A 13,561-nucleotide genomic window follows, 5' to 3' on the forward strand; every position below is an offset into this window, starting at 1 on the left:
GGAGACAACGAGGGGAAAAAAAGAGACCGTGTGTGTGTGTGTGTGTGTGTGTGTGTGTGTGCTGACACAAAGTTCAGTGAAAGGCGGGAGGGGATGCCAACAGAGGGAACTGTTGAATGAGTATCACACACACAGTTTGGCTGATAAGGTGTTCCCTCCTCGGGCAGTTAACGGTTAATAGCTGATCTGTATGGGCCGAGTCCTGCTGCAGCGGCGCGACTTGAAGAGGGAAAACAACAATGCAAGCAGAGAATATGCAAAACATTTCAGGGGGAACTTCTGGATTATGTGATAGCCTTGACTGTTGGAAGAGTCTAACTGAAAAGAAAATTTCCCCATTCATGACCCTGTTTGCTCTGCAGGTTTTGTTTCTATGATCACAACTCGAGGTTCCACCTAAAGTACATAATAGTCTAAAACCAGCAATGGCGTTTTGTATTTGCATATCTTACTTCCTTATTTGATTATAAAATTGGTTGTAATTAACTTCTTTATTGAAAGGCCCAGTGTCTCAGACTATTAAAAAGGTGTGGCGCTAACACTCAATCAATTCCACTAGGCTGGGTTTTAATAAGTTTCAATGTCCCAGGTTGATCTGAATGCTGTTTCACCACCCTGACAAGAATCAAGTTCTAGAGAAAACACTTATAGGTTTGGGCTCCAAAGTGAAATTTTAGTTAATTTCCTTGCAGCAACTTCAGTACCTTTCAGTTTCTGTAAATCAATCCACACAGTCATAATGCATCGCCTGCTTATCTAAGTTTAACTTTCTGTTATTTTGTACTTCATATTGTCTATTGAAAGGCAGTAAAAAAATGACCTTTGTCAGGAGTAATGCAGTTTTGAATTTGAATGTATCCCATTTGGGAAGTAAAGTCAGACATTGGTTCCTTTATTACATGACAGTTAGGGCACTAAGCCAGACCGGTGAATAGTGGTGTACACACACACACACACACATTCTCTCTCTTTGTCTCTCTCTCTCTCACTCACTCACTCACTCACTCACTCACTCCTCCTTCCTCCTTCCAAACCACAAGATATTTGCTTACTATCTTTTTAATTTTACTTTAAAATCACTTTGAATTCAGCAGTGCCTGTGCGTCTATTACAGCTGCTTCTTTCTCTGTGTGTAAGCTCTAGTTGTATTTTGCCCATTAATATGGTACTGTATCTGCTTGCTGCTCCCTTTTCCATATATAAGTTCTGACATGCTCTCCTGTGTCCCCCTGACCTACTTTACATCTTCCCAGGACTCACACTGTACCGTACAGACAGACGGACCTTACAGCTGGACGGTGTGCTAAAGCTAATTCTGTGGATTTCTTTTAAAAACACACTTAGGGCCTTATAACAGTCACCATGACTGGTAGTGATACCTCACAAATGATGTTTACATATTTAATTAGATGGTTTAATTATCAAACATGAATGCTTATTTTGGTCAACAGATCAATTCCATCATTAATTATTTGCTATTTCATTATAGTGTCAAGTGACAGAGTCTTCTCAGCTGGAAGGGGAAGTAGGACTGGTCTGTTTTGATCCCAATTAAGTATTTATCTTAATTGGTTGGTTTTGCAGTTGTTCATAAATTGATCTTTTGCTGCCCCCTTGTGGTAAGATTGAGAACTAATCTGAAGTGCATCCTGAAACATGACAAGTGACACTAACTGCCAGTCTGAAGCCTTGTACCTAAACTTTCCATAAAAGATTATATGAGGAATACTGCATTTACTTTGTTATGCTTTTTTTGGAAGTGTGTGTGTGTGTATATGTGTGTATGTGTGTGTGTGTGTGTGTGTGTGCGCTTTGGCGGTGTATTCTTTTTTAATTCCTTGAATGGAGTTTGTTGGCCAAGTTAATTTCTCTTCCAAGCTCCTTTTTTTTCCATACATATTTTTTTTATGTTTTGGTTTTTGAATGATTCTACACCAGTGGTTAGCATGTGACCCCTCTTCACAGGTTGCATACCTATGAGAAGTTATCAGGTCAATCAAAGAGTGCTTAACTCTCTTTATATTGTTTCACCTGGATACTTTAAGAGGTCAATGAAACTATACAGTACTCTATGCAGTACTAAAATAGAATAGAAATTAGAACTAGTTGCAGTTTACATCCATGTCTGTCCAGACTCCTATATTATGTGTAGTAAAGACTTTGAAGGAATTTAATAAAAAAGAAATTAAGTGTATTTTTGGCAAAACGTGGATGCCTCCCACACATCTTCAACCCGGCAGCACAGAATAATATCTCTAAAATCACAGTTCAAGATCAGTTTCAAGATTAGGGTCACCAATTCAATATCCGACCAAATGTCTCCCCTTCTGATCCTGAGTTACAGCATTGGAAAAAAAGGCCAGAAAAGCAGTTTTGCAGAACATTGTGACGTCACAGTGAAGTTGACCTTAAACCTTTAGCATATTAAATGTCATCACTTCATCATTCTATCCTATTAGACATTTGTGTGAGATTTTGTCATAACTAACGTATGGACTCTTGAGTTATGGGCTTGTTTTGTGAGGTCACAGTGACCTTTGACCACCAAATCCTAACCCTCATCCTTGAATCCAAGTGGAGGTTTGTACCAGATGTGAAGAAATTCCCTCAAGGAGTTCCTGAGATATCACGTTCACAAGAATGGGGCGGATGGACAACATGGAAACCTAATGCGACCGGCCACGGCTGTCGCGGGTGTGGAGGCATAAACGAGTGAAGATCATGGTCTTCCTCAGGCTAGGACTTCTCAACGTCTTCACCTGAGGAAGACCATTTGTGGTTGAATCGCTGCCAAGTTCATGCAGAATTAAAGATTTCTGTGTGGGTACTTTTTTTGTTTTTGCACCTGCAAAGATTTTATGGATGTGCGTGTGCCTCCTGATAATAGACCTTTTTCACGGCAGACATGTTGACGTGTCATATATACACAGATATATTCAAAACCATTAATGATGGCTGCATTCCACTTAGGAGAGGCCCTGGTATTGTGCATGCTGACTCACTGAAATAGCTCACTGGGACACTTGATGGAATTGAGCCATCGTTAAGGTTATCAATTTCAGCTGTGCTTTTCCTACTATGACAAGTCAAAAATGTCTGCTGTGAAAATGGTCCAGACTACTTAATGGGCGGCTGTGGCTCAGATGGTAGAGCGGTCGTCTAGGTCTTTGGTGTTTTTTGCCCCCAACGTCTCCTCCCAGGCAGCGCGGCAATGGTTATGTTTAGGGTTAGGGTTAGCTGCCTGGAAGTCGCCGATGGAGGCAAAAAACACCATCAAGCGGTCGTCTACCAATCAGAAGGTCGGTGGTTTGATCCCTGGTCCTGCAGTCCCATGTCATAGCGTCCTTGGGCAGTGAACCTCTGATGAGCAGGTGACCCCTTGTATGGCAGCCTCGGCCGCCAGTGTGTGAATGGTGCCTGTATTACTTTATGTAAAAGGCCTTTGAGTAGTTGTTAACACTAGAAAAGCGCTATATTTACATCAACTTGTGTTGTAGGAAGTAATGGGAGACCAAATCCACAGTCATCATTGTGTACAAACATGTATTCAAACGTTTATCTTAATTTATTAGGTTTCATCAGTCTGAGTTGGTCAAATCATGTAGACATCAACCAAAAGTGATCCCTATTTGTGTTTTCCAAACAGTGTTTCCTTCTTAAGCTGCAATGGCTTATGATAAACTGTGGGTTTTGTCCCCCATAACTCGCATTGAGAGCGCATGCTATAGGAAAGCATCTAATGGTCAATATGAACAAAAGGAATGATAACAGAATGCAGAACATGTTTCAATGTTCATATGGTCACTTAATTATTGTTTTACAGCCTTAAAGTGCCCATATTATGAAAAAAAAACACTTTTTCTGGGATTTGGGGTGTTATGTTGTGTCTCTGGTGCTAACACACACATACAAACTTGGAAAAAAAAAACATCCATGCTGTTTAGAGTGAGATACGGTTTCTGAATGTGTCCTGCCTTCAGTCTCCGGGTGAGCTGTTCAAAATAAGCAGGGCCGTCTACGTCATTAACTGAAACATTTGGTGTGTGCTAACCACTTTAGCTAATACCACATCAGCTAGCTGTTTCTCCAACTTCAGTCAGTACAAGCTTCTTCTAAACGAGGGTGGACTTCCAACTTTGTGTGGAATACCCGCAGACGAGGGACATGTAAGTAGTTCTATACAATTTCTTTTGTAGATTAGGGTGAACTTGTGTGTGTTGTAGCAGTGTTTTGCCATTGAGAAAGAGGTGCAGCAGCTTCTAGCTTCTAGCTAGTAGTCCTTACCTAGCTACTGTATGTTCGGCTCCCAACAAAGATGGAACAGAAGTGAGATGCCTCACTCTGTAGCTAAAACAGAGAGCTCAACACAGGGTGAAAAGAGGAGCTGCAGCAATGTGCAGTAACAAAAATATGGTGTTTTTTTGAAAATTAAACCATGTAAACCTATTCTGGTACAACCTCAAAATACAATTATGAACCTGAAAATGAGCATAATATGGGCACTTTTTTTTTTAAAGATTATTTTTTGAGCTTTTTTAGGCTTTTAGTTCCACAGGACCAATGAAGATGTGAAAGGGGAGAGAGAGGGGGAATGACATGCAACAAAGGGCCGCAGGTTGGAGTCGAACCCGTGGCCGCTGCGCCAAGGAGTAAACCTCTATATATGTGCGCCCGCTCCACCAACCGAGCCAACCTGGCCACCACAATATGGGCACTTTAAACAACTGTGAACCTGTCATTTAAAAAAAGTGCTTGCATTGTGTATATATGTGGCCAGATTAAGTGTTTGTTAATGAAACAGAGGTTATATCATAGCTATTGAGATGATGCCTATCATTGTGGCTGCTTACAGCTAATGTAATGGGATCAGTGTTGCATTGATAATACACTTAATAGGAAATCTGTTCCAGCTTTGCACCACATATAGAAAATGTTGCATTACAAAGCTCTACAGACACACAACATCAGTGGTTGAATGTAATAAATGACAAGTTTATTGTTGCACAAAATGTACAAAATAACAAGCAAATGGACAGCCCCTATCACCCCCCCCCCTCCCCCTTACCTACCCTCCCCTCCCTCTGGTTCATCTGCAATAATGAAGCTGAATTTCTGAAACCTATGACTACGGCAAGTCCGATGGTCCAAGCCAAACGCATGGTAATTCTGAGAGACAACACATCCAATTTCAGCATCACTGAACAATTAAAAATGAATAAAAACACCTTATTTACACATTTCTGTCAGAACTTTTACAACATGCCATCTATATATTTATACAGAATATGCTTGTTCACATACCCCTGTATAGAAAATATATTATAAGATCAAATTAAATTAGACTAAGGGCTATAGACATCCAAAGTACAGCACTTCTTTTTAATCTCTGTTTGAATTTTTTATTTTCCACTTAATCATTTACTTGGTTCTTGGACAACCTCGTACTAAAAGAAATAACTCTAGTTGTTTGCAGATTTAGATGTAGTAGTATGTCATGTTTTTCCTGGAAGACCCAAGCTGACCATGTCGATGCCTGAGAAAAGCCTCACATATTTACACTGGAACACTTAGATCTCTCCCTTAAAATGTGTGTGGGTCTTCTGACTTTGTGTGCATCATTTTATGTTTTGGCGGTTTCATATCCTCATATGTACTTAAAATGATGATTAGCAATGTTACAAGATTTCATCCCCTCAAATCCCCCCTTCCTCGAGCCTGGCTAATAAAAGCAAAAACCAATCAGCTTTGGCACTGGGTGAAGAAGTAAGTGTGCTGTGGTTTTCCTAGAATGCCTTTTTTTTATTATTATTTTTTATTTTATTTTACAGCTCCTGTAAAATGTGTTTTGTCCCTGTTTGTGCACTATTGTGAAATCACAGCATAGCTGAAAGCAGATGTTCTCAGAATTTGAGATTTAACATGTTAGTGCAAAAAAGGGATGAAGAAACGGATCTCTAACAAGATAGCACTGTGATATCTAAACCACATTAGCACCATGGAGAAAGAGAGAGAGAGAGAGAGAGAGAGAACGGCATTGTTCAAGTAAAGCCAGTCTACTCACAAGATGTTTTGTGCTGGAACATATACAGCGTAAGGGCACACAACATTGGATGGAATTTGTCTGTGCCAAGGAAAAACCACACATCCCATAGATGGATGGATGGGTGGATGGGAACAGGATTGAGGGTGATGGGCAATGAGGAAGAAATTAGGGCGAAATATGGATCCTAAAAAGACTACTCGTCCCATTGCCTCTATTCCTTCAGCTGCATCGATGCATAAAAACAAACACCACAAGTAGAAGCAAATCTCCGGAGGGCATCCATCACATTGCTTCATAAATGGCCTGCAGGTGGAGATCAGTGCAGCTGAAGGAGACAGCCACGCCACTACATCTGCAACCTCAAAAGCTTAAAACCTCCTACGGTTAAACAAAGTGTGTGAGGGGCACAGTAAAAGTCTGTGGGAATCAGTTCGGGATCAGATCTCAGGGTAAAGTAGATGGTGTTGTTTGTGTGCAAAAATACTTGTCAGACTACTGCTGGAACATGAACCCTTTTTTTTTGTACACTTTCAGTTTGCTTCGATAATTTTGCAATATAGCTTCCTCTTTAATCCTACTTATTTTTCATCTGCTGCTTGTGTTTCACTTTTGTTTTAATATATATCTATATTTTCTTTTCTGGCTTCTTTTTTTTTTCTTTCTCTTTTTTTACTTTACAAAATGAGAGACAGAATGATGAACAGCTGACAATATATATAATTATTTTCCTCTTCTTATTATCATCAGGTTTCCCTTAAAACCTGGAGCTTTTCTTTGTTCGTTGTAAACAAACAGGTTTTTATCAGCCACTGGCGTTTGTTTCTTCCTCGTCTTCTTTTTTCTCCTCCTTCAAGTGCACTCCTTTCCTCCCTCTCTCCACCTTCTCATTGCAGGAGGGCCCTGATTTGTTTGGAGGTGCTGTCATCGTTTAGATGCCGTGTCGTATACCTGAAGAAGGTGAGAGAGATGTTGAAATCAGAATGCTCTTAGAAGTCCATGTCTCGGCATAGCTCTTTCTCTATCTCTATACACACACACACACACACACACACACACACACACACACAGACATTCATACACACCTCAGTGCGTTCAGAAGTCCCTCCACACTGTTGGACGGTTGCTCTTTCAGCACCTTGATGCAGCCCTTCATCTGGCCGGCACAAAGACAACACAGGGTGTTAGAGAAAGGTCAGCAGCCTCAGAATCACCTCATCTCCTGCTGCTGCTGCTACAGCAGCCAAGCACTGACTCAAAACATACGTACCTTTATAAAAGTGTGTAAAGTATCATACATGAGCAAACATGTCTCTATAAGGTTAGACCCCGTGGTTCCCTTATGGCTTCTTACTTGTCTTCACAGGTGACGTGAGTTGTGAAGAGTTAAAGCAAAGCGGGATTTTTGCTCTTCAGGCTGTTTAACTTAAAGGATTTTTAGCTCGATGGTGTTTTAAACCCCCAACGTCTCCTTCCAGGCAGCGCTGTGACCGTTGACTTCAAGGCACCTAACCCTAACCCTAACCCTAACCATTGCCTAATCGACTTCAAGGCAGCGCTGTGACCGTTGACTTCAAGGCACCTAACCCTAACCATAACCACAAACATTGCCTAATCCTAGTGCCTTCCAGGCAGCGCTACTTGGAAGAAGACGTTGAGGGCTTAAAACACAGATAAACGGATTTTTACAGCTTAAAAAAGGAAAATGTATTCAGCATTTCATGAGAAAACGCACAAAGAGAAAACAGAAACACTCTTTCTCTTTCTTGAATCATCTTCCCCCGTCAGATTTGCCTTGGGGGATTTCACCCCACTGGGTTAGACCACTGGATCAATATCAACGCTGAAAGTGACTGTGCTGTTTTTAGATTTATTCTCATTGCCAGCTTTTTATGCTGATTTTTAATAGGTGTTTTGTTATTGGAACAAAACAACATTGAAGCGTTGAATTAAAAATGTATGTATTCACTCAACCCCCCCCCACATCAGTATTGTATTGCCAGAAAGAAGTGCCTATTTGTGTGTACTCTACCTCCCAAGCACTTGCAACACTCTAAACACTCGATTTCAAAAGGAAAAGTACATCATCGGGTACAGAAGCATACAGTTTTCTAGCCAATTTGGGCTAAAAAATGTTGTACTGTGTCTAATGTCAGTAAATAGACATTCCAAAGGGAGTGTTTAACAGGGTTGCCAGGCAGAAATCACAGAGATGCGTATCTGTTTTAAACACTAATGATTTGTGTGTACTCACGTCGATTTTGGAGGTCTTGGCAAAAGCCCCGACAGGGTGAACGTGGTCATAGAGAATGATGACTCCCACCATCACCCTCATGCAGAACAGCATGGTGTCTGTGTTGGTGAACCGACAGCGGTACTCCCTGGGACAGAGACAGTCATGGAGGAGAGGAGTTTAACAAAAACAAAAAAACATTAAATTAGACCAGAGAACAGGACATGACATATAGAGTCAGGGTCAGAATATTGGTGCTGTTATTTAATCAAAGATTAAACATTTTAAATGTAGCGTGAAGGACTTTATAAATGGTTTACTCTATGAATTAGCTTGATTCATTCTATTGAATTAGTGGTTCAAAAACTGTGCTCGCTTTGAAAGGGCTTGTTAATTAAAGATCTATGCTTCTGACCTTTGGAGAGAAGGACGAGCAAGGAAGGAGGTGAATGGATAGAAGGGAAGGGAAAGTGTGGAAAGTACTCACGGTGTCTCCAGCATCACACGGCACACACAGGCCATGGTGCTCAGACAGTCTGTGGTGTCCTCTATGGGCAAGGTCTTATTCTGAAGGACGGAAGAAAGAGAGAAATCAGAGCAGGAAAAAAAGGCCTCTTTGCCTAAAAATAACATCCAGAATGTTAGGAAATGAAACACTGAGGTTATTTATCCCTTCCTTTCACTAGCAAATGCCCTGACACTGTCCTCTATAGTTTATGTACTGACTGAACAAAATGTTCTACCACAAGGTGGAGACAAAGTACATGAGAAGAGTATAAGGAAGGCAAGGCAATAATTTTACATAGTTATATGGTGATTTGGTTGTAATTTATTATCTTCATCAGTTATTTAAGAGTCACCCGTGCATAACAAAACGAGACCAAGAAAAACACCGTGGACGTTGCTACTTGTACATTAGTAAATCATCCGAATACTTTCTCCACCGCTGACTTCAGGTTGCCAAGCCATCCTCTGAGGGAGAACTAACTTGCTAATCTTCATTCTTTTTTTTGATGCCTTCTAAATCAATTTCATGAGACTTTTGCTCGATGCTTTCAATGACAACAATCCTAACCACATGAGGGTTAAATCTGGACTCGAGCTCAGTTGTGAAAGTGCCCACTCTTTGTGTTAACCAAAGTCTCGATACAGTAGACTTCTATATGGATTTGTTCTCGGAACAATTGGAAATCTACCTCTGAAACAAACTTGGTGGTGGCGTTACTCAGAGTCTTCAGCATTGGTGTTGCTTCAGCGTAGAACAGGGACATCCGATTGGCCATCTCGTTGTTGACCTCGTTCTCCGCTTCCAGCTGTGTGCCAATACAAAACGGATATGCAGCATTAATCATCAATCGCACTCAGTCCAACAATTGTGTCATCCAGTCGATAAAATGACAGTGGCTCTAATTTTTATAACTCGAATGGGAAATGGCATATTGCTCGTACATCTCTTTGTGCTGTTAGGAGGAAAGGAACAGCTTCACTTCAGTTGTTAATGATTAAAGAAGCCATGCAACATAAACAGCCAGAGACAGATTGTGCCTCCAGGGCCTCACCTGCTGGTTGTTCAGCCTGTTCCTACTTATAGTCCTCCTGTAGTAGCTGAAGTCATTCTGTATGGCTGGATTTGTCATCTGCATAGTCAGAGAAGAGGTGATTTATGATATTGATTTTCCAGTACAGTAAAGGTCAGTCTATGATGGCTGTAATTAGAGCAAAAATGATGCTCTTCACCTTTAGTTCATCAAAGCTGAGTGTAAAATGAAGGATCTCAGCGAACTGTTTGGCCAGGGCCTGCTCTCTCTCCAGGTGCTGCATGGGAGCGTAGGGTGGGCTCGTCAGCGCCTCCAGCAGGCTGCGCAAGGCATTCTCTGCAAACACACTTAGATGTCAGAAATGTATCTGCACAAACTGGAATCTGCATGTCGTGCTACTAATGTACAGACTGCTGTGATTGTCTCTAATTTAACTCTGGATCGGAATTTTCTATCATGTCACCAGATTTAAAAACAAAATGCCGCAGCAGCAGGAATTAAATTGGTTCAAACAGATGAAATCACTTCACTCAAGTTCTGTCACCTCCTTGCTGGATATCAGTGGATACTCGTTGGGCTTTTAGAAATGGACCCAGCACAGTGGGATCTGACCTCAGGCACTATAACAGACCTTTGGTTCCCCTGTGAGAACAGGGTTCAGGTCCTTAAAACAGGGCCCTTACAGCTGAGATTTAACATTCCAATCACTGAAGCCTAGGAACAACATAATGTTAAACTCTAAATGTGGAGTTTTAAGCATGGCTGATTAACTTTATTAAAAGTGGTAAACTTTATTAACCACTTTGGTCCAGACTGAAATATCTCAACCACTACAAGTTCATGGATAGACATGGAATTTGGTATAGATGACATAATGACTTTGGTAATCTCTTAAAGAGTACTGCACAGATTTAGCATTGCACTCCTAGAATTGTTGAATTCATGATGGACAGTTTAAAAAAAAAAGGATGCCGTGGAACCAGAGAGTTCATCTTTTTTTTAGTTTAGTCGACAGTAGCAGCTAACGTAGCCTCAGGCACAGATGAGGAGGGGGCTGCAGAGATTCTGCAGTTCAGCAGCTCTCTTTTTAACCTCTATGACCACATGCATTACCAATAAATTTCACTCTACAAGACAAACTAAATGAACACATAGTGAATGTGGCACTCCATAGTAATCGTGCTGCGGCCGATCATACAGCCTAAGCATCCTTGTGGACACTGTATCAGTGACCATACGTATCCCCTTGTGTCCCATATGCTTTTGAACCTAAGCCTTTTCACTGCTTTGCTGCCTCTAACAAATCAGACACCACCGGAGCTGGACCTCAGAGGCTCTGTGTACTAGTAATGCCTCAGAAGCAAAGTCCCCTGAGGCCCCATCCCTTCCTGTGCATTAAAAATGCATAAGGGCCTTCTATAAATACAGCAATGAAGTGTTTCATCTAAAGGGCCTGGGCAGAAACCCCACTCCCCCTCCTGCTGTTAAGACAGAGCGCACGGTCCCTATCCTGAGCACGGACTCCTGAGGGTATAAACAGACAGATTGGACAGAGAGACACTGCAGCTGTTTGTGTACTGTATATGGGACCTCTAACACTCTTGTTGTCTCCTTTGGTCAAATAAATACCTAAAAAGAAAGGTGGTGCCTAGGGGCATAAACAGGAAAGATCTTCTAGTTTGTACTCTCCGAGTCACTTAGATTTGATCCCTGGAGAGCAGGAAGGCGATGCCAACAAGATATCTGTTGTTTCTGTTATCTCATAGATACATTAGCGCCGATACATTATCATTAATTATTAGTCAGCCCTCCTTCTATGGTAAGCTAAGAACACGATGTTCATGAGATCGAAGTATTATTGGAAGGCAGAGCAGAGGCGGCAGCCCAATTCTATTCCTCTACTCATACTTCTCTCTATCTCTCTCTCTCTACTCTCTCTGTCTCTCTTTGTGCTGGAGGACCGTGTAGCACTGTTTCCGTAGCAACGGCTGCCTGGCTGCTAGGTCAGGATGCTGCAGAGATAGCTGGGAGGACATCATAGTGTGTGTTAGTGTTAAGGAATGCTGCCGGACTGAAATTGCATGTAAAATCATGATGGTGGTGCAAGCCATTATGTAGTGGAGCTGTGAAACAGCACTCACAGTACAAGATGAGCTTCTCCCCGTTGGTTGTAATGAAAAGAGTCTCCCTGTCATGGTCACAATGTATTACAGTAACAGTCTGTCACATAGAATACATGTCACATGTCTCACATCCTGTAAATGTCACATAGCTGTCAAAAAGACAAAGTGACAGCTAGTGTTACCAGTGTCAGCAATCCTGGGCACTTTTATGCACTACAAACGCAAAATAACACTCCGAAACATTCCACACATATTTTTGTCACAAAATGTGCAAACCAGAGACTACATTAAGACTCAACAGCTTTACCAGACCTCCCTTCCTCTGATTTTATACCCATACAAGACTTTCACCCACTATGGTGATTCCCTTTGATAGCCATAGTCAAGGCCTTGCTTCTTTGACTGACTGGCAAATGCTCTTTCTAAATTTAGATTTAGGTTACAGCTACTGGCAGCTATAATTTCAGCTCTTGTTAGACGTCCATTATGGCCACCAGAGAGTGTGTTACAGCACCTGAAATTACTCTGATTGTACAGTACATAATAGCCATGCTCACCCAGTCGGAGGGAAAACTCGTAGAAGCGCTTCAGTTTGGCTACCAGGGGGCAGACTGCATTCCAGGCCTTCTCCTGCAGAGCGAGGTCGCCTGGGTTCTGGATGGCCTGTGGGCAACAAACGCAGGCAGAAGCACAGATGTTACTCTTCAAAATGACTCACCATCTCTTCTATCCTCTCTTCCTCAAAATCATATTTCACTTTAGTAAAACATGTTCACTTTCAACTTTAATAGTACTTCCATGTTATAGTGATTTCAGTTCAGCAAAAATTGAGGTATCAAAGACTCTGTATCAAATGTAATTTACAAGCAAAACCTAATTTCATTTTATTGACAGGGCACATAATGTCAACAAAATACATATCACAGTATTGTTTGGTTATTGTAATACATTTTTTGAAATAGTTAACCAAATAAGGGCATATACTGTACTGTACAGTGGCCTACAACACGACACAACACTTTTGTGTCCACAAAAGACAGCCCATTAGTGGGAGCAGATTGGCTGGACACTGAGTGTTGCTGGTGAGTGTTGTGCTTTAGTCAACCCCCTGTTAACATACCGTTAAGTTAGCGACCTAGCTAACATTAATGTCTTTGTCATAGAAACGAAACCCACGGGCAGTGCTTCAAAGTGCTGGGAACCCCAGCGCCCTGCCAGCGCTTTTCTGCCAGAGAAAAACGACACAGGCCCTTATTCTAAATTTTTCTTATTGCCAACAAATTATAATTTGAAATAATTTCCAACTTTCTATCATTTCTGTGGCACCAAGCCCAATTCCTGTCTATTGAAGATATAAATTAAAAAGGGTCACAGATATATAGTTTCACTGTTGAAAAAAGGCTCACTTACAGTTTTAGCAAATGCTACTCCAACAGGAGTAAATAGAGCATTTGTGGGGGACTATTTTCAGCCATGGATTATTACACATTTGCTAGTGGCAGGAGAGTGTATTCACTCACTGCAGTGCCCATGTTAATCCTAATGAAGGAACATGTCACCTAGTGCAATGGTGTGACTCATTAATACATTTTTAACAGTTCTTTGAACAATAATGGAGGTCGATGGC

General features: G+C 41.3%; 1 protein-coding gene across 4 annotated transcripts in view; it reads right to left on the reverse strand.

Annotated features, from left to right (window-relative positions):
- Nucleotides 1-6,546: 6,546 nt before the first annotated feature.
- The window catches only part of fam49al (family with sequence similarity 49 member A, like), a 31,145-nt gene continuing 24,130 nt past the window's right edge, over nt 6,547-13,561 (reverse strand). For all 4 annotated transcript variants that reach the window (XM_031287137.2, XM_035993169.1, XM_031287140.2 and 1 more), the window contains 8 exons: nt 12,492-12,597; nt 10,011-10,147; nt 9,833-9,910; nt 9,470-9,586; nt 8,761-8,840; nt 8,295-8,421; nt 7,126-7,196; nt 6,547-6,991 (listed from right to left, as the gene is read on the reverse strand). In XM_031287137.2, coding sequence (XP_031142997.1) covers nt 6,928-6,991; nt 7,126-7,196; nt 8,295-8,421; nt 8,761-8,840; nt 9,470-9,586; nt 9,833-9,910; nt 10,011-10,147; nt 12,492-12,597 — 780 coding nt within the window. In that variant the 3' untranslated portion in view covers nt 6,547-6,927. The remainder of the gene's footprint in view (nt 6,992-7,125; nt 7,197-8,294; nt 8,422-8,760; nt 8,841-9,469; nt 9,587-9,832; nt 9,911-10,010; nt 10,148-12,491; nt 12,598-13,561) is intronic.

This window comes from Sander lucioperca, chromosome 16 (assembly GCF_008315115.2).
Source record: "Sander lucioperca isolate FBNREF2018 chromosome 16, SLUC_FBN_1.2, whole genome shotgun sequence".
NCBI lineage: Eukaryota > Metazoa > Chordata > Actinopteri > Perciformes > Percidae > Sander > Sander lucioperca.